The sequence below is a fragment of the Dermacentor variabilis genome, chromosome 11 (assembly GCF_050947875.1).
Source record: "Dermacentor variabilis isolate Ectoservices chromosome 11, ASM5094787v1, whole genome shotgun sequence".
Taxonomy (NCBI): Eukaryota; Metazoa; Arthropoda; class Arachnida; order Ixodida; family Ixodidae; genus Dermacentor; species Dermacentor variabilis.
Genome location: NC_134578.1, coordinates 76498539 through 76520389, shown reverse-complemented (window position 1 = coordinate 76520389; position 21851 = coordinate 76498539). Strand labels below are relative to the sequence as shown.

At 48.4% G+C, this 21851-nt stretch overlaps 1 protein-coding gene across 1 annotated transcript; it reads left to right on the top strand.

Moving 5' to 3' along the window:
- Positions 1–684: 684 nt before the first annotated feature.
- On the top strand, positions 685–20254 carry LOC142563640 (natterin-3-like). Its single transcript, XM_075674219.1, has 3 exons — positions 685–785; positions 17050–17261; positions 18413–20254. The coding sequence occupies exons 1-3, from the start codon at positions 767–769 to the stop codon at positions 18659–18661; spliced, it is 480 nt and encodes a 159-aa protein (XP_075530334.1). The 5' UTR covers positions 685–766; the 3' UTR covers positions 18662–20254.
- Positions 20255–21851: the final 1597 nt, after the last annotated feature.

Sequence of the window (21851 nt, the reverse complement as noted above, 5' to 3'; positions counted from 1 at the left end):
GTTAGGTGGGCGGATGAAATTAAGACGTTTGCAGGGACAACATGGCCACAATTTGTACATGACCGGGGTAGTTGGAGAAGTATGGGAGAGGCCTTTGCCCTGCAGTGGGCGTAACTAGGCTGATGATGATATATATATATATATATATATAGATATATAGTGAGTGGATTGCTTGCGCCAACTTGTGTTTATTCGGACTGCTGTCATTTCATATTACAGGTGCTCCCATATTCGTCTATCGCATTGTCATTTTTCTGTTCCCTTAATCCACTCTCTGTCCGCCGTTTTTCTATAAGCGAGGATGTGAAAGGAGAACCATGGAACCGGTGCTTGTATTATAAGTAGGTGAACTCGTTAATCATACTATCCGTCTCTTTCAGGACAATCTAGCAACTTCCATTCACGCCTTCATTCATGTCGCGGTAAACAGCAGTTTCTAATGGTCGTTCTTGAAGGGGCGATATCACACCAAGGCAGCATATTAAAGATAGCACGGACCTTTCAGCAGTATGTGAAATACGGTGTGCGAAGTTGAGCAAGCACATTGCAGCGTAAAAGATTAATGCAGTCGGGCGGCACCTAGCGGCGCTGTAATCGCACCAGGGGGATTGGTTCGTTTGAGCCCGGATGCCGACGCTATCTCCGAGTTTTATCTACGAAAACTCTCGCCTCCGCATCGACGGATCAGCTGCCGACAGATTTCTGAGCCTCACTTCGCCGAAGGAAGTCACTTCACCCACAACTGGCGCTTCACGCTCCGCACGAAATGGCCAGCTTCTTCCAGCGTGAGTTCAACCTTTTCGAATGGTACTCGTGGTGCCGATGGCGCGGAGCTTTTCTTCTTTACTTTAGGGCAAGCAACGGGTGCGCATAAGTTCCAGGCGCAGTGTTGAGCAAGTAGATGGACTTGACCATCCTTCACAATTCAGACGATTACTACGTCAGTGGATGCCCGTTATTGAAGGCGTGAAAACGTTTTCCGGTGTTAGGAAGCGAACTTACCAACCTGACGAATATGAGCGACTGCTAATGGACAATACCTTCCACAAGTGAGTGTCGCAGTAGATACATGGAACGGGTCTGCATGATTTTATTTAACTTTATTTCCTTGTTACGCCGCGTGGCAACCTATGAAAATAGTAATATTAAAAAGCAGAATACAACAACAAGAAGAAGATAGAATAGGATAGCGTGTAGGTATATGAAACGCTTCCAGAATTTTCCTGGCTAGTCGATCCCCGTTGATAAGGCACATTGTTTCGCGAGATAACGCTCCAACTTCGAACAATGCCTCGTCAGTGCGGGTGATCATATCCATTTAATGGCAGTCTGTGCTGCGTAACGACGTTTTCACGCGTAATCGAGATCGCGTACGTATTAGACAGAGTGGCAGGGGTGTAAATACACGGTTGTTAGACCGTGAAAAGTGGCCGAGTGAAAGCATTCACTCGAATATGAAGGATCGTTGTTCAAATTGTGTATGTATACGTCGTTACCCCATGAAGCAAGCGCTTTTTCTGAACAAATGAAGCAACTCACTGAAGAAACTGACAAAGTCATATGATCAAATGATCATATGTGTGTGCGTCAGATATTATCAGTCATATTGTACACAAAAGTGTACTCATTTTTGCAGATAACGCGGTTTGCTAGCTGACAGACAAGCTTTTTTTTTTAGTATGTTGCGAACTAAATTATTTTCACCACGTGGAGAAGTGCTGGTTTCGCTTTGGAATGGCATTTTATAGCTTCTTCTCCTTTACTTCTGCAGGTCATCATGTTGAGGCGCGGTTCTTATTACGATAACAGCTATATGGATACTCCAGGCGAATTTGCGCCGTCACCGTGATGTTCGGGATATATATATATATATATATATATATATATATATATATATGTGTGTGTGTGTGTGTGTGTTTGTGTGTGTGTGTGTGTGTGTGTGTGTGTGTGTGTGTGTGTGTGTGTGTGTGTGTGTGTGTGTGTGTGTGTGTGTGTGTGTGGTGAGTGGATTGCTTGCGCCAACTTGTGTTTATTCGGACTGCTGTCATTTCATATTACAGGTGCTCCCATATTCGTCTATGACATTGCCATTTTCTGTTACCTTAATCCAATCTCTGTCTGTCTGCCTTTCTCTCTATAAGCGAGGATAGGAAAGAAAAACCATCGGTATGCAAATGGTCGATCATAGTGGCAACTTGCGGGTATAATGAACGTGAAAGTTGTCAGTAGACGGGGCTGTACAAACCGAACGTGGCATTCCTCTCCCCTCCATAGATTTGGGCGATACGTAAAAGGCTAAAAGACTTTATCACCCTTTGCTTATGTTGTGTCCGTGATAAGTTCGGGTTTCGGTCCTCGGATGCGGACGGGTGCAGCCGCATAGTGTCAGTGTCCGGAACTACATGTGAACGTTCCCCATTGTGCCGATGGGTGAAGCCACATCCCTGGCAAGCCCTGTTGCGGGACAATCACGTGGACAGTGTGTTCGCGCCAAGTGATGTAGTGTGGTCGCCATCTCCACGACAAGGCTACGTTCTTTATGTGTACTATGTGCGGAATAAAGTAATTCCCAGTACATAACATTGGCGACGAGGCGGATCACCTGTGGCAGGGAAGCCCAGAGGGCATCGTGGAGCACCCAGTGAGTCATGGCTGAGCGCCAGCATGATTTTTCTGCATGTTTGGAGGAGTTTACTGGCTCCAACTGGGCATCGTGGTTCGGCCGGCTACAGTTTTTCTTCGAGGCCAACGATGTGACTGACCCTGTCAAGCAACGATCACACTTGCTTACACTGTGCGGTGCTCAAATTTACGACGTGGTTTGTGCGCTGCTTCAACCTAAGACGCCCGACCAAGTGAGCTATGCCGAGATCGTGGCCGCACTTCAGGCACACTACGACCTTCAACCGTCCGAAGTCTACAGTCGTGCGATGTTCCAAAGGCGAGATCAGCTCCCGGGCGAGTCGGTAAACGACTACGTGGCCGCTCTACGCAAGTTGGCTACGAGCTGCAATTTCGGCACGCTGCCGACGGCAGCAACAGCTACGGCGACGCCAGCTGAGGGAACGGCATCACCAACACAGCAGGGAGCTACGGGCTGCAATCCAACGCTTGTGCCATTAGATGTGATGTTGCGCGATCGCTTCGTGTGTGGTCTCCGCGACCAGAATCTTCAACAGCGACTGTTTGCAGAGAAGGATCTGACCTTTTGCAAGGCTTATGATTTCGCTATTCGAGCGGAAAGCGCCGTCCAGCAGCAACGACAGATGAAAGCTGATCATGCGGAAGTCAACAAGGCGGCTACGCGCGCCGGCTACAGTGCTTCGACGTCCAAGACGCATTCTCACCAAGGGCAACGCTTGTGGCGTTGCGACGGTTCGCACAGTCCCAAGACGTGTAAGTTCAGCACAACTATTTGCAATTACTGCCGGAAACAAGGGCACATTGCCAAGGCTTGTATTTCCAGGAAGAAGGCTGAGAAAAAGACATACCAGCGTAGCATCTCCTTAGAAACTTCACGGACTGCGGAAGTGACTAAAGAAACCAAACATGAGGTTTCAACGTTGCATGACCTCTGTGCAGTGGCAGGCGGATTCAGCACCCCGAAGTTTACTCTGACGCTTACAGCGCACGGCAGACCTGTGACTTTTGAGGTCAACTCTGGCGCAGCATGCACCATGGTTAGCAGAGACACATTTCAAACCGTATGGCATGCACACCCACCCTCTCTGAGGCAGGACGACATACATTTGCGCACCTGGTCAGGTCAGCAACTGCAGGTTGTCGGAACGGCAACAGTAATGGTTCGTCACAAGAACAGAGCTTGCAAGCTACCACTTCTCGTTGTCGAGGGCACTGGATGCAGCTTGTTGGGACGCAATTCGTTTGACAAGCTGGGCACCGAGCTTCACGGCATTCACCAGACAACGGAGGAAGGCAGTTTGACCGAGTTGCTACAGAAGCATGAAGACATTTTTCGTGAAGACACCACAGGACACACGGGTGCGCCAGTGAATCTGGAACTGCAGGAGGGGGCAAGCCCCAAGTTTTTGAAGGCACGGCCTGTGCCCTTTGCCATGCGCGCATCAACAGAGGTACAGATTGACAAGTACGTAGAAGACGGTATTTGGGAGCCGGTCCAACACTCAGACTGGGCTACACCGCTAGTATGGGTGCGGAAGAAAGAGGGAAGCTTGCGCGCCTGCGGTGACTACCGCTGTACAGTAAATGAAGCTACTAAAAAGGCTTCATACACGCTGCCCACAACAGAGGAAGTATTTAGCACTTTGAAAGGTGGCCGGGTTTTTAGTGCCTTGGACTTGGCTCAAGCTTACACTCAACTTCATGTGAACCCAGCGACAGCACAGATTCTCACACCAAGCCACTGGGCTGGACGCACGCCTTTAGAGATACCACAACTCTGTGAATTTGTATATACGCATCTCTTCTTTATACCATCATCATTCATCAGCCCTTTCCCTCCCCGTCCCTTTTCCCCGGAGTAGAGTAGCAGGCCAGAGCAAGTTATAGCTCAGGCCGACCTCTCTGCCTTTCTGTAAATAAATCTCTCTCTCTCTCTCTCTCTCTCTCTCTCTCTCAGGAAACACTACAAAAGGGCTGTACAAGGTAAACAGGCTTCCTTTTGGTGTTTCAGCTGCCCCAGCAATTTTCCAGCGGTTTAAGGAGGCCACTTTGAGCGGCTTGTCGGGAGTTTGTGTTTACCTGGACGATATCATCGTGAGTGGAGCAACCGCAAAAGAGCACAAGGACCGCCTAGCGTCAGTTCTCCAGCGGCTGGCTCAGGCAAACCTACGATTGTGCAAATCCAAGTGTCAGTTTGGTGTGGCGGAGGTTAAATTCCTGGGTCACAAGATTGATGCAGCAGGGATTCACACATGAGGAAAAAGTGGAACTTATCGTGAAGGCGCCAGCGCCCACAAGTAAGCAGACACTGCAGTCATTTTTAGCCATGTTGGCCTTCTATGATCGCTTTCTGGAGCGCCGTGCTACAGTGGCAGCAACCTGGTATGAACTTCTGGCAAAGGATAAGACTTGGAAGTGGGAGCAACGGCATCAAAAGGCGTTTGATGAGCTCAAACGGTGCTTTTTATCGAGGACTGTCCTGTCACACTATGACGAAAACAAGCCCCTCTTGATTTCATGTGATGCTTCACCTTATGGTGTAGGTGCTGTGCTTGCTCAGCTGGACAGCCAAGGCAGAGAGGCACCGATTGCGTTTGCATCCCGGACATTGGGTGCTGCTGAACGTAACTATGCACAACTTGACCGTGGAGGTCTTGCTGTAGTCTTTGCAGCCACACACTTCCACAAGTACATTGTGGGTCGAGAAGTCACGTTCGTGACTGACCACCAGCCGTAACTGGGGATTCTCGGACAACGGAAGCCGGTACCAGAAATGCTTTCGCCCCGAATGAAAAGGTGGTGCCTTAAACTGTCAGCATACAACTGCAACCTCCAGTATCGTGCCGGTAGTCGTCATCAGAATGCAGATGCGCTGAGTAGACTGCCTCTGCCAGAACGCATTGAAGAGCCTAACCCACCTGGAGACGTGCTCATGTTCGAGGCGTTACAACGACCGCCGTTGACAGCTGAGGTTGTGGCCACACTAACGCAAGAGGATCCAATCCTAGCAGAGGTCTTTTCAGCAGTACAGAATGGCACCGTGCAGCGTCTGCAGGGAGACAGTTTCACCCCATACCGCAGAAGAGCCACCGAACTTGCTATCCATCGAGGATGCATCAGCTGGGGCTCAAGAATTGTCATACCGGCAGGAGCACGAGAACAGGCCATTTCATTAGTTCACGCAGGCCATCGTGGAATTGTAGCCATGAAATCTTGTGCGCGCAGTTATCTTTGGTGGCCTGGTTTGAACGCCGAGATCGAAACAACTGTGAAGTCATGCGACCAGCGGCAGTGCACCCAGAGCGATCCAAAAAAGGCTCCACTTCCAAATTGGCCGCAGCCAACGACACCATGGCACACATTGCACGCGGACTTTGCAGGTCCGCTAGAAGGACATACCTTTTTGGTTGTCGACGCTTTCACCAAGTAGGTAGAGGTGCGACTGGTGAACAGCCCGACATCAACAGCAGTCATTAGTGTGCTGCGCTTTTTGTTTGCCACATTTGGCATACCACGCAAGGTTGTGTAGGACAATGGGGCTGCATTTGTGTCTTCCAAGATACAAGACTTCTACCAGAGAAATGGCATTCGAAGCGTAACGTCAGCCCCTTACCATCCTGCTACAAACGGGCAAGCAGAACGTTATGTTGGAGAACTGAAGAGGGCACTGGCCAGAGAACTGTCCAGTTCGCTCAGTGTTCGCTTTTCACGTTTCCTGTTTCCGCAGCACACCACTGTACATCAGTCAACCGGACTAACACCGGCTAAAGCCATGTTCGGGCGGTAGCTGCCAAACCAGTTGGACCTCATCATTGCATCGGAAGGACAGGAGGCTGCACAACCTGACCTACCCAAGAGTCGTCAACTCGTGCAAGGAGAAGCCCTGTGGGTAAAACAATTCGGCAAGGGGCCAGACTGGACAGAAGGAACTCTGGTTAAAAGGAAGGGCCACAGATCCTGGCTTGTGAAATGGGCAGGAAGAATTGTGAGACGCCATCTAAACCAGCTCAGGAAGCGCACCGGCGAAGTTAAGCTGGACAGACAAGCCTCAGCAACGCTCACGTGGGGCATGGACAGTCATCCAGCGGAAAGCACACCAGCTATGCCTTCTTCACGTCCACTCGAATCCGAATCGAGCATACTGAAACGACCAGCACGGATCAGACGGCAGCCTACTTGGTACAAGGCATCCTTCTAAGGGGGGAAAAGTGTTGTGTCCGTGATTAGTTCGGGTTTCGGTCCTCGGATGCGGACGGGTGCAGCCGCGTAGTGGCAGTGTCCGGAACTACATGTGAACGTTCCCCACTGTGCCGATGGGTGGAGCCACATCCCTGGCAAGCCCTGTTGCGGGACAATCACGTGGACAGTGTGTTCGCGCCAAGTGATGTAGTGTGGTTGCCATCTCCACGACAAGGCTACGTTCTTTATGTGTACCATGTGCGGAATTAAGTAATTCCCAGTACATAACAGCGTATATCCATAATTTCAAAAACTAGAAACTCAAGCCTCGCCCTCTCGAAACCATCGAGCCAAATTTTAACTCCATGTGTAAGCAGCAGGGCGCAAAGATCAGGACAGGAAAGAACACAAACGACAGGACCGGCACCACTCACAACTAAGTTTAGTTCCGCAACAAGCCTGCCTTATGTAGGTCAACCAAACCGAAGCACACACTAAACATTAGAAGAAAAATACAGCAATCCTTCGAACACTCGAGAATCATATCTGGCACAATAGATCAAATCAGCAAAGAACCACACAGCAGCACAGGAAGCCATTCATCCAGTGCAATCATTACCAAGCCAACGGGTAGAAAAACGAGAGATAACGGTTACCAACCACGCTTCACTAACAAATGATCCAATACATAACACCATTCAAACCTAAGGACCAGTCAGTGATAAAACCCGCACGACTGTGAGAATGATCACCAACGAATAACACGGAAAAACGTGAAGAAAGGGCATCTATAAAGAACAGCGTCTGCGTCAGCTCTAAAATCTCTAAAGTCCTTCACCGATAAAATTAATAAAACGTGTGACCGCACGAAAAATGAATCATGTGACAAACAATGAAATGGACAGAACAATTGAATGATAAAGAGTCTAAAGAACAGCGTCTGCGTCAAAACTAAAAATGGCGAAAAAAGACCTGTAAGAGCACTAGAAAATCGTCAAAAATATGAACTGGATACAAAGAAGACAGACAGAAAAACCCAAATGAAATCAACCTAACATGAGGCCCAAGTGAAGCCTCCTCAAAAAGTAGTCTCCTTGTCACTAAGCACAATGGACGGCTTGTTGACGCATTTGTTTCCCTCTTTTTTGATGAAATAGGCTTCCACAATCTCCCGCTCGAACCTGTCTTTTCCAAACTTCAAAAACGTATTTTTCGAACTGAGGGCGGCAATTAGTGCAGTCTCTGCAATGCTCTACAAGTGTTGAAGATAGTAGCAATCTACAAGTCACAGTGGTTTGATTTAATGCAACATGATTTATTAAGTGAACAAAAATAAGGAAGAATGCTCACAGGGAGCAACGCAGGGGCTCAAGTTTGTCGCACAGCAACTCGCACATAGCGCCCGTCGAACACGCACACGGTCTCTCACGCTCACACTCGCGCAGCCTCGTCGTCGCACGATCGAATGCGCACTTCTTCCGAACCAAGTCCCGCCATATCATCCCACCGCCACTTGGCGCGTCTCGGCGGCAGATCGTGGTGTACAAGGTAGGGGGCGCTTGCTAGCAGCTTGTGAAATAGCCAACACTCGGCCGTCGTGAAATCTTAACGCCCTCGTTAAGGTAATCGCAAACACACACACACAAACACGAAAAAAACACGCTAGCTGCTTTAGGGTATGCAGCCGCATAATCTGGCAGGTACTACTCGTTGCCTGTGTGGGCGTAACTGCCAGAAGCTCGTCGCCCTGATCCTAGTCAAGTTGGTGCTCGGATTCATCTGACTCTTCGTCGTCATTTAGATGAGACGTTTTACTTGTCGTCGACCACGCCTTCAATTGCGAAACGTGCGCCGTCGTTGCGTACCTATTTCCAGAATTCTTGTTGAGCTCTGCCACTCTGTACGTGTCGGCAGGCAACACTTCAGTTATTACCAAGGGGCCTCGGTACTTGGGTTGTGTTTTAGTTGGATTTCCTGTGTGTTGGGCCGCTGTCTTCAAAAATACCACTTCGCCCTCATCATACATCCTTGCAGGGTAATGCCGAGTGTCGTATGCCTGCTTACTTTTTGCTTGTTCTTCAAGCAAGTGCTGCCGTGCAGTTTCTCTGAGCTCACTCGGGTCCTTCCAAGCGTCTTCATCGTCAATTTTCTCCTCTTGCAGGTCTAAACTATAAAAGACGGTTTTGTAACTATGAAGCATTTTATAAGGGGCCTTTCCCGAGCTCTTTCTCACAGTGTTGTTTAAGCTACATTCAACATGCTTGAAGTTACCATCCCAATCCCGGTGCTGTGGGTCTTTCATTGCTGTGGTGATGACGGGCAATAGTACTTCACTCGTTCCACTTGTCCGTTGGCTTGAGGGTGGCGTGATGAGTTCAGAACGTGTCGAACTGCCCGAGTCGCACAGAACTCCTCGAAGGCCTTCGAAGTGAAGCAACTGCCTCGATCCGTAATGATGGTCTGAGGAAGGCCTCCCTCAAGGATGAATACTTCGGTCGCGCGCAGTACGTGCTTTGTTGAAGTATCTCGAGTAGGAAAGAGACGAACGAACTTCGTCAAATTATCGATAATTACCAGAAGGTGTTGCTTCCGTTTCTTGCTTGGGACGAATGAGCCCATGTGGTCCAGGTGCACCGTCTCGAAGGGGCGCTTACCAGGCGGAATGGCGTTAAGGAACTCTTCCTTCCTCCCACCAGGGACCTTGTTGAAGATGCATTCAATGCACTGTCAGATGCGCTTCCCCACGTAGTTGCGTATCCGAGGGAACCAGAAAGTCTGCCGGATCTTTGCCACAGTTCGGTCCACTGAAAGATGACCAAGCAGATCATGACATCGCACAACGACCGCCTTCCTCATGCACTTTGGTAGCACAAACTTCATTACCATCTCCTTGTCAAAGTCGATGATTCGCATAAGCCGACCATCCTCCAGCGCATAGTTCTTAATTTTATAAATGTCTTCTCTCGAGTGGTCAAGTTCCGGTTGTTCAAGTATCCCTATAAGCTGTCGTAATTCTTCATCTCCTCTTTGAGTGGCGACTATCTGGTCTTCCATACTGCAGGTCAGGCACACCTCGAAGCGACTCTCCAAAAGCTCATCCATTGTATCATTCGGACACTCCACTGGTTCGCGACTCAACGAGTCGACATGCTCCATCTGTGTGCCCGGTCGATGCCTTACTGTGAAATCAAATTCTTGGATGAGATCATACCAACGATCAATCTGTGGTTTCTATGTACGCTGTGCATTCAGATAGATGAGGGCTTGGCACTCTGTAACCACCGTGAAATGAATACCCAAGAGTAGGAACCACAGTCGATCCACACACCACACAATGGCCATCAGTTCCAATCTCGTGGAATGTTATTTGCTTTCTGTTTCAGTCGTCTTCGTGCTTACGCAGTACACAAGGTGCCAATTGTTACCCTTTTTCTGCAGCAACGATCCTGCTAGCCCTTTGGAATTGGCGTCAGTATGAAGTTCAGTCTCTGCCTTAGGATCAAAAAGCTGCAACACCGGCTTTGACGTAAGTTTCCTCTTCAGATCTTGGAAACTGCTCTCCTGGTCTGACTTCCATTCAAATACTGCTTCTTTCTTGGTTAGTCTTGTGAGCGGTTCAGCAATCAAGGCGTACTTGTGAATGAATTTCCTGAAGAATCCACTCAATCCAAGGAAGCGCCTTACCTCATGCACATTCCTTGGGGTTGGGAACTCGGATATTGCCTTTGTTTTGACCTCACCTGGCTGTACGTGCCCTCCCATCAGACGGAACCCCAGAAAGTCCACACTGTCATTTGCAAATGAGCGCTTGCTGAACCTCCAGTGTCAAACCTGCCTCCCTGAATGCCTGCAGGACTTGACGCAATCGCACGACCATTTCACACCAATACTTTGCCGGTATGAGGATGTCATCTAGATAGCACGTCACGATTTCACCCCTCAGTGGTCCGAGCACTGTGTTCATAAGCAGTTGGAACACTGTAGGTGCATTTGTGAGGCCAAAAATCATTCGTTCGAATTGACCAGTTTCGTCTGGAGTGATGAACGCTGTTTTCTTGGTTTCTTTTGTCAAGGGCACTTGCAAGTAGCCTTGTGCCAAATCTAGAACTGTGTAGTAGGTAGCTCCTGCGAGGTCTTTGAACTGATCATCTATGTTTGGAAGGAGATATTTCTCCTTCACGGTTTGCGCGTTAAGCCTGCGGCAGTCAATAACAAGGCACTTTTCGTCATTCTTCTGATCTAGGTACTACGAGTACAGGGCTAGCATAATCAGAACTCGTTTCGGTCACTATGTCAAGGTCCTTCCATTCTTTGACAATTCTTCGGGTTGTTTCTCGCCCTTCTGCATTTGTCCGATGTGGACGCAATGCAACGGGGGTGCTACCCGGAACCTCTACAATGTCCATCTCCAGAGCTGTCGTGCCACGCAATTCTGCCGGAGTCATTGCAAACACACGGAATTCGTTCAATACATTCACCAGTTCTGAATGCTGCGACTATGTCACAGAAGGTCCAACGTTCACTTCACAGCGCCGTATCGGTTGTCGTTCAGTTGGCACAGGCGCCTCTTTCTTGTTTCGTTTCTCTGCTCAGTGTCATCCATAATGGAGCTTTGAGCAGAAACCTGTAGTACCTCTACAGGTGTTGCTCCTCCAAGCGGTTGACTCTTTTGCATGAAAGTCTGTCTGTCACCCACTGGGTGCATGGGAACAGCGACTTCTCCAAGCGTCATGTCGAGCAGTACACCTTGAGCACAGTGTTTGTACACGACGGGACTTGTGATCCTTTGCTCTGTAGACAATGTAATCCAGTTTACAGTGTCCTACTGGAGTACGCATCCCTCCTTTGCTCTCAGATGCAGGCTTTGGTGACTCTCATAGGGCTCCAGACGAGCGAACGGACAGTCACTACAACGCCAAAACCGCAGACAACCTCCAATTCTTGCATACGCGATGTAAGGCAACTCTGTGAATGTCCTTCCAAACAATAAATCGACAGATTGAGCTTCATCTGGAACTACAAAGACGGTTATGTCCTTCGCCAAAACACCGTCAATGCATAAATCAGCCCTACACCTTCCCATGCTTGTTGCCGCAGGCACAGTGCGATTTCCAAGACCATACAGGGCTGTTGTCTCAGGAACGATTTCTATGCCACATCGCGCTGCTCCGGGGGCACGCAGGAGACAGCCAGAACTGCCTGCGTCAATGAGCCCAACGACAGTAATCTTTCCATTCAAAGTGACTCCCTTCAGCAAAACGCTTGCGCTCTTGATTTCACATACTGACTCAGCAGGAGACAGCCAGAACTGCCTGCGTCAATGAGCCCAACGACAGTAATCTTTCCATTCAAAGTGACTCCCTTCAGCAAAACGCTTGCGCTCTTGATTTCACATACTGACTCAGCTACTGTGTTCGCCTCGTTGCGCTGCAGTGCCTCCTTGCAGTGACACTGCGTGTGGTCTGCTCCGTTGCAGAGGAGACATTTTATTGGTCGTTTTGGTTGCGGACAGTCTCTCGCTATATGTCCGTACTGGCTACAGTTGTAGCACTTTCGCTCTCCTTTTTCGTTAGTCAGAGGGTGTCGCCTGCCTTTGGTACTTCCCTCCTCGACGGATTTTCTTGCATGCATCGCGCTCGTGTTCGGAGCACGTGCTTCGTTGCTCGCTGCTCTATGGTCACGCGCTGCACAAAAAAATTCTCGTCTTTCACGCTCGATCCTCTCGAATTCTTGAATTTCGTGCAGGATGTCATCGTCGTCTTCATGACTTTTTCCGAGCAGCATCATGCCGAGTTGTTTCGAACGTAATCCCATGATTACCTGCTCACGGGTGTCCCAAAAACCCAAGTTCGCCTCCCTGCACAACCGCACCTTGGCGTGAAAATAGGCCACCGAGCTTTCGTTGTGCTGTTGCACACGCTCGTGCATTTTGCGCCAGCGTTCCGCCGCACGCGTCTGGTTCACAAAGGTTCGGCGAAAACGCTTTTCAATATCGCTCCAAGTTTTGATTTCGGATCTCCTCGAACGCAGCCAGTCTCTCGCCGGTCCGGTCTCCAGCATGAAAGACTCAGGCCAGCAGTGCAGCGTCGCTGTAGTACGGAGATTTTCAATCCAATCCTTTGCTGACGGTGCGTCCTCGCAACTGTTAAAGCTTGTTATGTTGTTGCTTAGGTCGGGCATCACTTGGAACGCAGCGATACCACCGGGCATGCCCGCGGACATGAGCTGTGGGGGTCGCCGACGGAGTCAAACGTTCCAGCAAAGTCGTTATGACGCGGTCCTTTTTCGCAAGGGCGTTCAATAGTTCGCGCACGGTAACTCCATCACTTTGGTCGGTACCCATCGAAGAAACCGCCTCACGCACAGTCTCACCAGTAACACCACTCTCGTTGTCGCTGTCGGTTGGGGCGTTTCCACTCCAAACTTCCTTTACATTCATGGTGCCGCTCAGTTCGTTGGGCTTAGTAATCCCACTTCTGAAGCGTTGTAGATAGTAGCAATCTACAGGTCACAGTGGTTTGATTGAATGCAACTTGATTTATTAAGTAAACAAAAATAAGGAAGAATGCTCACAGGGAGCAACGCAGGGGCTCAAGTTCGTCGCACAGCAGCTCGCACATAGCGCCCGTCGAACACTCACACGGTCTCTCACGCTCACACTCGCGCAGCCGCGTCGTCGAACGATCGAATGCGCACTTCTTCCGAACCAAGTCCCTCCATATTATCCCACCGCCACTCGACGCGTCTCGGCCGCAGATCGTGGTGTACAAGGTAGGGGGCGCTTGCTAGCAGCTTGTGAAATAGCCAACACAAGGAAGCTCCCTTCATTGTTGCGCAGATTACGACAATGTTCAACTGCACGCTCATTCAAACATCGAACTGTTTGTCCGATATAGGTGCGACCACAGCTTAGAAGGATTTGGTACACGACACGTGTCCTGCATTTTACTTCTAATGTTTCGTGTGTGCTTCGGTTTGGTTGACCTAAATAAGACCGGATTGTTGCGGAAATAAGCTTAGTTGTGAGTGGCGCCGGTCCTGTCGTTTGTGCTCTTCCTCTGCCCTGATCTTTGCGCCCTGCTCTTTACACATTCAAGCATGAACCAACTAGCCCAAGCAAGAGTCTAACTTTAACTCCACGCCCGTCTCTATATATAGCATCCATAAGAGAGGTGGACAGTACCCCTGCCGAGCCAAATTCCTGGTAGCGCCACTGAAAATGACGGTCGGGAAATATACACCCACGATGCAAAGCATCGCTTTTCGATCATCGACAACAGCGATGGCAGGCAAATGTACCAGCTTGTCACAATACAAGACAGCATGAACATTCACAAAGTCGACAAAATGTGGCCCCCATATTAAGTCGCACCACCAAATCTGGGCACAGTGATGGGCGGCCTTTTAAACTAGCATCACGAGCTTGGTGAAAATCGGAAAGGACCCAAGAAATGTTGGGTGGGTAGGCCCGGAACGTACGTATCGTTTTGTTCGAGATACAAGTTCTAGAGTACCCAGCTGAAACTTTGCGAAGTGCTTACATCCATGGGTGCTCACGCCTGCAGTGAGTCTAACAGTCTCATGTATCGGCAGAACACATTGTACGCGTGCTTGCCAACCTAGGTTGGTCATATATGGATAAAAAGTGTGCAGAAGCGCTGTGCAATTGATGCTCGATTCATCCGGATGTTTCCAATACGCGAACATGCCATGCAAACGCAGTAAATAAGGTGAAGGAGCAGCTGTTCAATGCAAGCGAGCAAACGCGTTTCTTGTGGACGCACAAAAGCACATGCACGCTCATGGGAACTTTTTTTATTATTTCTTGTTTTCTTGCCGCGTACACAGCCAAAACTTCTTATAATGTTGCGTTTCCTTTTTACGTAGTAGAATAGCCCAGTATAAAAAAAACAGAAGTCGTTTCTGCAGAAATTAACCTTCATTTTACGTACAGTGAAGCGTTCCGCGTCAATAATTTGCAACAATGAGATGAAAATGTTATTACGAGGAAGAAATGACGGTTCCCTCTAATTTTAATTTTGTTCGTGCGCCGCAAGCAGCTGAAATTTGGCGAGAAACACAAAAGACATCGCGTAATTAGTTTTGATAGTTTCACGCCCACCTTTCTGCACTCACACGCACGCCGCCTCAAACACGGACAGCAGTATAGGCGAAAAAGTTCCTCACACCCTAAAAGCAGCTGAGAGGTGCACCGCTGGGGTTGCATAAGCGGTGTGACCCTCTGGCTTCCAGACTGCTTATAACTACAGCCTGGCGAACAATTAAGGATTGCCGCAGCTATAATGCTGCTCATACGCTTCTGCCCTCGATAGTATATCGCGTGTTTATCTTTAATGCAAAAGCAATAAGGTGTTCTACGATATAGTATTTTGGCTCACAAAACAAGGGGGCAAGGAACGCGATGATACAAGTTCTGGCGCGGAATATAACGGCGTGACAAATCCTATTCAACAATGCTGTAAAAAAAAAAGGAAGGAAAAGAAAGGGGAGAAAACGTTCTCTATAGAGCCACTCTCACTTTATAACCCATCGTCCGGCGGCCAGCGGATACGCCCGTCGGTCCCCGCTTCCTGCCAAGCTGGAGTTACAACGTCGCGGCCAACATCATCTCTGATTGCACAGTATGCGTAACCTGTGCAACGTCGCGGCGTGCGCGCTTTACGTCATCAGGGCAATGTAACGATCCTATTCCGATCCTTTTCCTCGCGCTTTACCAGTGGCCCGAGCAGCGCTCCGCGTATACGTTACCACCTGGACCGGCCGGGGTCGAGCGGTGGGTGATAAGAAAGCGACAGAATCGATCGAGAAGAATTGCTACATATATCCCGGCCCAGGACGTCCTTTCTTTCTTTTCGTGCAATTAAGAAATTAAGCGTCATACAAATTTATGCATTCTGCGTGCGTAACCGTTACACAAAAAATTTAAGGCAGCTCTACGACAATAAAGAAAAAACCGAGGAGACCGCAAAAAGAGCAACATTGGCAGGATTTGTAATTATTAAATATTTAACAAATTTGAATAATTTATCCTTGATTTATGAATTCATAATAATAAATATAATCGTTTCGATAATGCATTAGTGCCATCATCACGTTCACCACCAGCGCAGGCCCCCTCGGTGTCAGGTCCGGGCTTGTTTGTCTTACGCGGTTAAGCCTCGTTCTCGGAAAGCGCATCGCACTGAATTATTCCGCCATTGTTTTCTTCTGAGCAACTTCACGCTTCAAATTTCCTTTTCCCGTTCCTTCCAGACATTAGCTCAACAAGTTCTCGCTCCTTACATTAGCATCATCCCCTCTGTCTAACCTGTATATGCACGATCATACATTCTGTTGCATTTTTTTTCTCATTTTCGCCCCCTCCGCCTCCAAGGGACCTCCTGTCCCCTATCCCTTTTCTCCCAACCTCCCGAAGTGTCATCTTCATAGGCTGGATCCATCCTTCAAGCTACAGGTGCCATCAAGAGTTTCCCGCTATGACGCGACAGTAATGTACCGCCTCTGGCTCGGGGTGGCACTTACGAAGGCTTACTCGTTCCGCATTGGAATGGGGGATACGCCCATGTGCGACTCTTGCGGTACCACAGAAACGATTGAACACATCCTATGTACCTGTCCCCTACGCGGTGTCGAGCGCGAAGTTCTCCGATCAGCACTGAACCAGCTGGACTCTATACCATTTTCCGTAATGAAGATCCTTGGACCCTGGCCATACGCGTCGATGGCACAGAAAACCGTGAAAGCGCTCTTCAAATACCTCAAGTCGACAGGTCTTGGGAACCGTGTGTAGACTCGGTGCAAACCTTGCACTGCGCGCGAAACTGTGCTCTCTCTCTTCTCTCTCCTCTCTCTCTCTCTCTTCATCCCCATACCCTCTTCCCGAGTGCAGGGTAGCAAACCGGACATGCGTATGGTTAACCTCCCTGCCTTGCCTGTCTTCTCTCTCTCTATCTCTCTATCCTTTTTCTCACGCAAAGTATAATGTAAGCAGCGACATACATGCCGGCGGAATTCTCTGAATTCCATTAAGGCGCTTCCTGTCCCTCACTCTCACACGCACACATGCTGCTTCATCCGATGCTCCTGACGGGAACCTCATTACTGACTCTCAGTGCTTTCAGTGACCCCCCCCCCAGAAGCAGATATCTTCTAAAAATCCGGCTACTCTAGCCCAAGTTGACATGCGTTCCTCGAACTGTCTCGCAGCATACGAGCACAAGCCCGTCTGCCAGTGGGTACTGTGCTACGGCAGTCACATACCACCTAACGCGGTGCCTGGCGGTGAAGACGGCGGAGAGACCTCCTTCATAGGACGGGCGGAGCACGAGAATGACGTCATCCCGGGCAAGGTCCTAGCTTCGCACAGCTGCTGCTATGTCGCATACTACGGCGCCGAGCACAAGTACAGGGAATATCAGGTGCGCAAACTTTTTCACCAATTCCAGTTCTCCTGAGCCCGCATTCAGAAAACTTCTCCTACGTAAGACCATTTCCTCACTGGCCCACAAGTCGAAAAATACTATTCCGGAGCCCTCGGCACTACGGTGTGCCTCATATTCAGACTGTGGCTTTGGCACGCAGACCCTATAATTTAGTTTTTTGTTGCGGATAACATGAGCTTTCTCTCTAAACGATTCTTTTCCTGGGGCATTCATTTTGCACTCTGCCATTGACAAACAAAATCGATGGGTTGAGACAAATAGCGTTTCAGCGAGAGTTGTCCGGTTGGCAGGCTACTGTTGAGCTGCGTGTTTTCTGATTGGATGGGTGATTTGGTAAAGGCGGCCTGGCAAAGGCAATTGCAGAGCAAGAAGCACTGAAGTGATGGTCAGCCCAACTGGCAGCGCGTGCTCAGGGTAAGTCGTCTCAAACAGACAACTATATAAGGCCGCGGCGGGAGACGGCGCAAACACATTTATGAGCGTACTGCTCAGGAATGTGTACACTCAGGAATGTACACTCAGGAATGTGTGTTAAAAACTCCGTCGCGGAGAAACGATGTTCTTTGTCCTCCTGCAGGTTCGGAGCAGCAGGCATGTTGCAGGCGCCTATACAACAGGACTCGGCGCCAGATCAAGTAGCTTCGAAACATTCTGTAAATGTAGTGCATGAATAGTATGTACTGGTATAAATTAAAGCTGGCGCTCAGTACAGCGCAGATGCGAACTCCGTCGAAACCGAAGCGCAGGGGCAGAGGCCGCTAAACGGTTGGGGTGCTTTTGATGCTAAAAACACCCAAAGCTAATAGGGACCAGTATTTCTGCCGAGTAAAACATTGACGCTCGCTGAAGTTGATGCATTGGTGGGCGCTGTTCTATGTGCGCCTGTCTTCGTGATTAGTACTGTGATCTGTGAATTCCAGTAATTGCATCTGTGCACCAGCTAACCCCAGAACAAGTTCGACTGAAGTAGCCTATTTACAAATTCATTCGCACTCAAGTATATGGTTCGCAAGAAGGACGGCGAGACATCTGCGAAGGGGCAGGTCAAAGATATGAAGAATGACATGCGAACAGATCCTCATTTCCCAAGCTCATTCATCAGTGAGCTTTTTTTTGTTTTCTTGCAGGTACTCGTCTCCAACCGCGCCCCGTTGGTGTGGGTGCCAGCTGCCAACGGCTTGGTGCCAAACGGAGCCATCCAGGGGGGTACTCGCAGCAATGGGGAACCGCTGTACATCGGCCGCACCTACCACAAAGGCACACTGACCCCCGGCAAGGTGCACCCATCGCACAACTGCCTGTACATCCCGTCTGGTGGTTACGAGCATCGCTACAGCGACTACGAAGTTCTGGTTTGCAAGACGATCAACTTCTGAAAGCCGTTGCACCCCTCCTATACAGAGTTTTGGAGTGGCCACTCCGGAGTTTAATTGCTTCCATAATCAGATGGAATGGGAAAGGAATGAAAACCCGAGGTTCCGGAATGGAGTATGAATGGAATGGGCACATAGCCCTGGAACACTAAATGTTGAGAGTCATGTTGAATTCCAATGGCGGAGTCAGAGCAAGTTTTTCTGCTCCTTTCGGAGCAAGTTTGTTCCAATGGCAGAGTGAGGGCGGGAGTAAAGTGTTCCAATGAGAGAGTTGGAGGGGATTCAGAGCGGGAGTCACTCCGTGGAGCAGAAAAAGATGCTCTGCCGAAATCGGCGGAGTGGACCGGAACACTGCGTGACGTACTTCCTTTACCACGTTTGTCTGATAGGAGGCGCCACCGGTCACGACTCGAGCGGAAGCAAAAGCTGCTGCACGCTTGGCGAGATATCCATTCCGCACTTTTAAAAAAACAACAGGTGAACGCCGCTGAAGAGGCAAGTGACCGGTGCGGCGGTGCTGGGAGCAAACAGCGGAAGGAAATGACAACACGCAAGGTATCCTGGGTAACTCTGTGATAGAACTTCCGCTTCCGCCTTGCTCCGGCGGCACAGGTTGTGTTCCACTTGCGGATCCGGAGGCGTCGCTCTGCGCCAGAGTCGAGTGCTCGCTCGCGGAGTCCGTCGGCGGCTCCGACTCCGCCATTGGAATTCAACATTAGACGGAGACAACCAAACCGGCAAACTTGTCACTTAGAATAAAGTAGACTTGGCCAATATATTGTATTTTTCCTACCGGTTCTTTCAGTATCTACCCATAGGTGTCTGCAGCGGTAATCATAAACAACACTATACTCTGCACATCCTACACTTCTCAAGACATGAAAATCTTTCAGCGCTAAAGAATGAAGAGTCTTTAAAGACAGTAACTTCTAGTTGGCAAGAAATATGATTCCCTTTAGGAAGTGCACACTTGAACTATATGACACAAAAATGGAGGCAAGACACATTGCAAACGGCCGTACCCTGCACGGGTCTACGGTGATTCAAAACGCACGCCATGTGTTTTGGGGCACTGTCTATTATCCAGAAGGAGCGATAACATGAAGGCAGAGATGTTTTCTGGATAATGTGGTGCCCGTTAATATGCCAGCAGATGTGAGTCAAAAAAGGTCGCCTTGCAAAACATATAAATGAGTTCCGCTATTTATTTTAGTCCTCAAAGTGACAAAATAATCTCGTTGAAAGATGGCATATACAGCGGTGTGAGACTTTTTCTTCTACCTTGCCTTACGCATTTGAGTTTCGCACGAATCACAGATTTTTGCAAATGGTGTAATTTATTTAGAACGCAAGCCTTCCTTGCGTCGCAGCGTGCGATGTGCTCGTGAAACGCCTGACCCGTGTGCAGCTAAAGTGAAGCGAACTTCAGCGGTCGCAAGCTGGAAGTTGTGGGCTTTAGTGTTTGAATAATTAGTGCACCATGATGTCAGAAATTAGTGTCGAGTTTGGCTTCATCCGAAATTAAACAGAAACCGTGTAAAAAATCGACGAGGCATGATTTCAGTTATGTACGAAGACCTCGATCATTCTAGACAATTTTTGAATTTGTACTTTTGAAGAAGCCTGTAGAGTGAGCCTTCGCTTTGTCTCTTCGCTCTTTCTTTTTTTTTTCTGCGTAAGGAAGGAGGCGCTTCTGAAAAGGGGACAATTCAGGCTGTCGCCGCCAGTTAGCATGTTTGGGAGACATTCTGATTGCAAGAATTGAATGTATTTTTCAATCGCATCACATGTTCTAGCCCTCGCAGCTAAAATGTTTGTTGACGCTATTGGATAAGCAAGACAATAGAATGTATGTGATAATGTTTTATATATTTATTTGTCTGGTCTTGATACACGTGTAAATAAATGTCTTGAGTGCGCATCTTGTGCATATATTTGTAAAACAAGGTTGCTCATGTGGCGCTACTGTATTGGGCAGTCATGCGCTCCACAATGCGAATGTTCGCACAATGCTTCTTTTGAGGGCTGGTGATCCTTTTCACAGTATACAGGGTGTGCCCCCTATAACTTAAGATTAAGATTAAGATTATCTTGAGATTAATCTTAAGATTATCTTAATCTCTTAAGATTAAGATATTAAGAAATATGCGAATGCCACTTAGCTCGACAGAACAAAGGTAATGCTGTTTGCCATCGCTTGGAGATACTCAGTGTTTCTTTTTTCATTCTGCCTAATTACATAATTAGTCTTAATTAATTGATCAACTTCTAAAATATTAAAATTAGATTAAAGGTGTCAATGAGAAAATTGGAGGGCGACATGAAAAACTCCCGACACTGCTTTCTGTTGGTCAGTACGTGCTACATAAAAGTGTTTTTTTACCGAGCGTGAAAGAAGCCCGCGAATACGCGCAATATTGCCGCGCGACTGGCTACTCGAGGCACTTTGCATGCGGGCTTCTTTGGGGCTCAGAAAAAAAACGCTTTTGTGTAGCGCGTATCGAGCAATAAAACGCTTTATCGGGAGTTGTTCATGTCGCTCTACAATTTCCTCATCGACACTTTTAATATAATTATAATATTCGAGAAGTTGATTAATTAATTAATTAATTAAGACTAGTTATCTAATTAGGTGGAATGAAACAAATAATTTATCTCTAAACGACGGCAAACAACAGTATTCATTACCACTTCTCTCTCGTTTTCTTGCTTCAGCCGCAAGTATTCTGGAATGAAGTAAGGCTCATTTTCCTTTCGGTGATTGTGAGCTTGGTTAAAAGTGATTTGAACGTTATTTAATAAGGAAACGTAAAACAGCGCACAGTATACTTAACACTACTGTGTGTTGGCCATGTGTGTATACGAACTTCGATAATACTTTAGCGCAAGCGAACAAGGACAAAAGGGAAACGTAGCGTATCGTGGTGTCTACGTCGCCCTTTTGTCCTTCCTTGTCTTCTTGTATTAAAATGTTATCTAAGTTAGGTATACTTAAGTTAGCTAAGTTTACTGAGTCACGTGCACACGTGCCAACTCTCCCGATTGGAGACTCCAATTTCGACCAAGTCTATCGATCGTACAAGCACGGCCATAAATTTTAGGAGAAATTGCCCCAACCCCACTGCGAAACACGCATACGCGCGCACACACACACGTCATGCAGTACAGCGCATCATAATTGTCATTGTGCGCT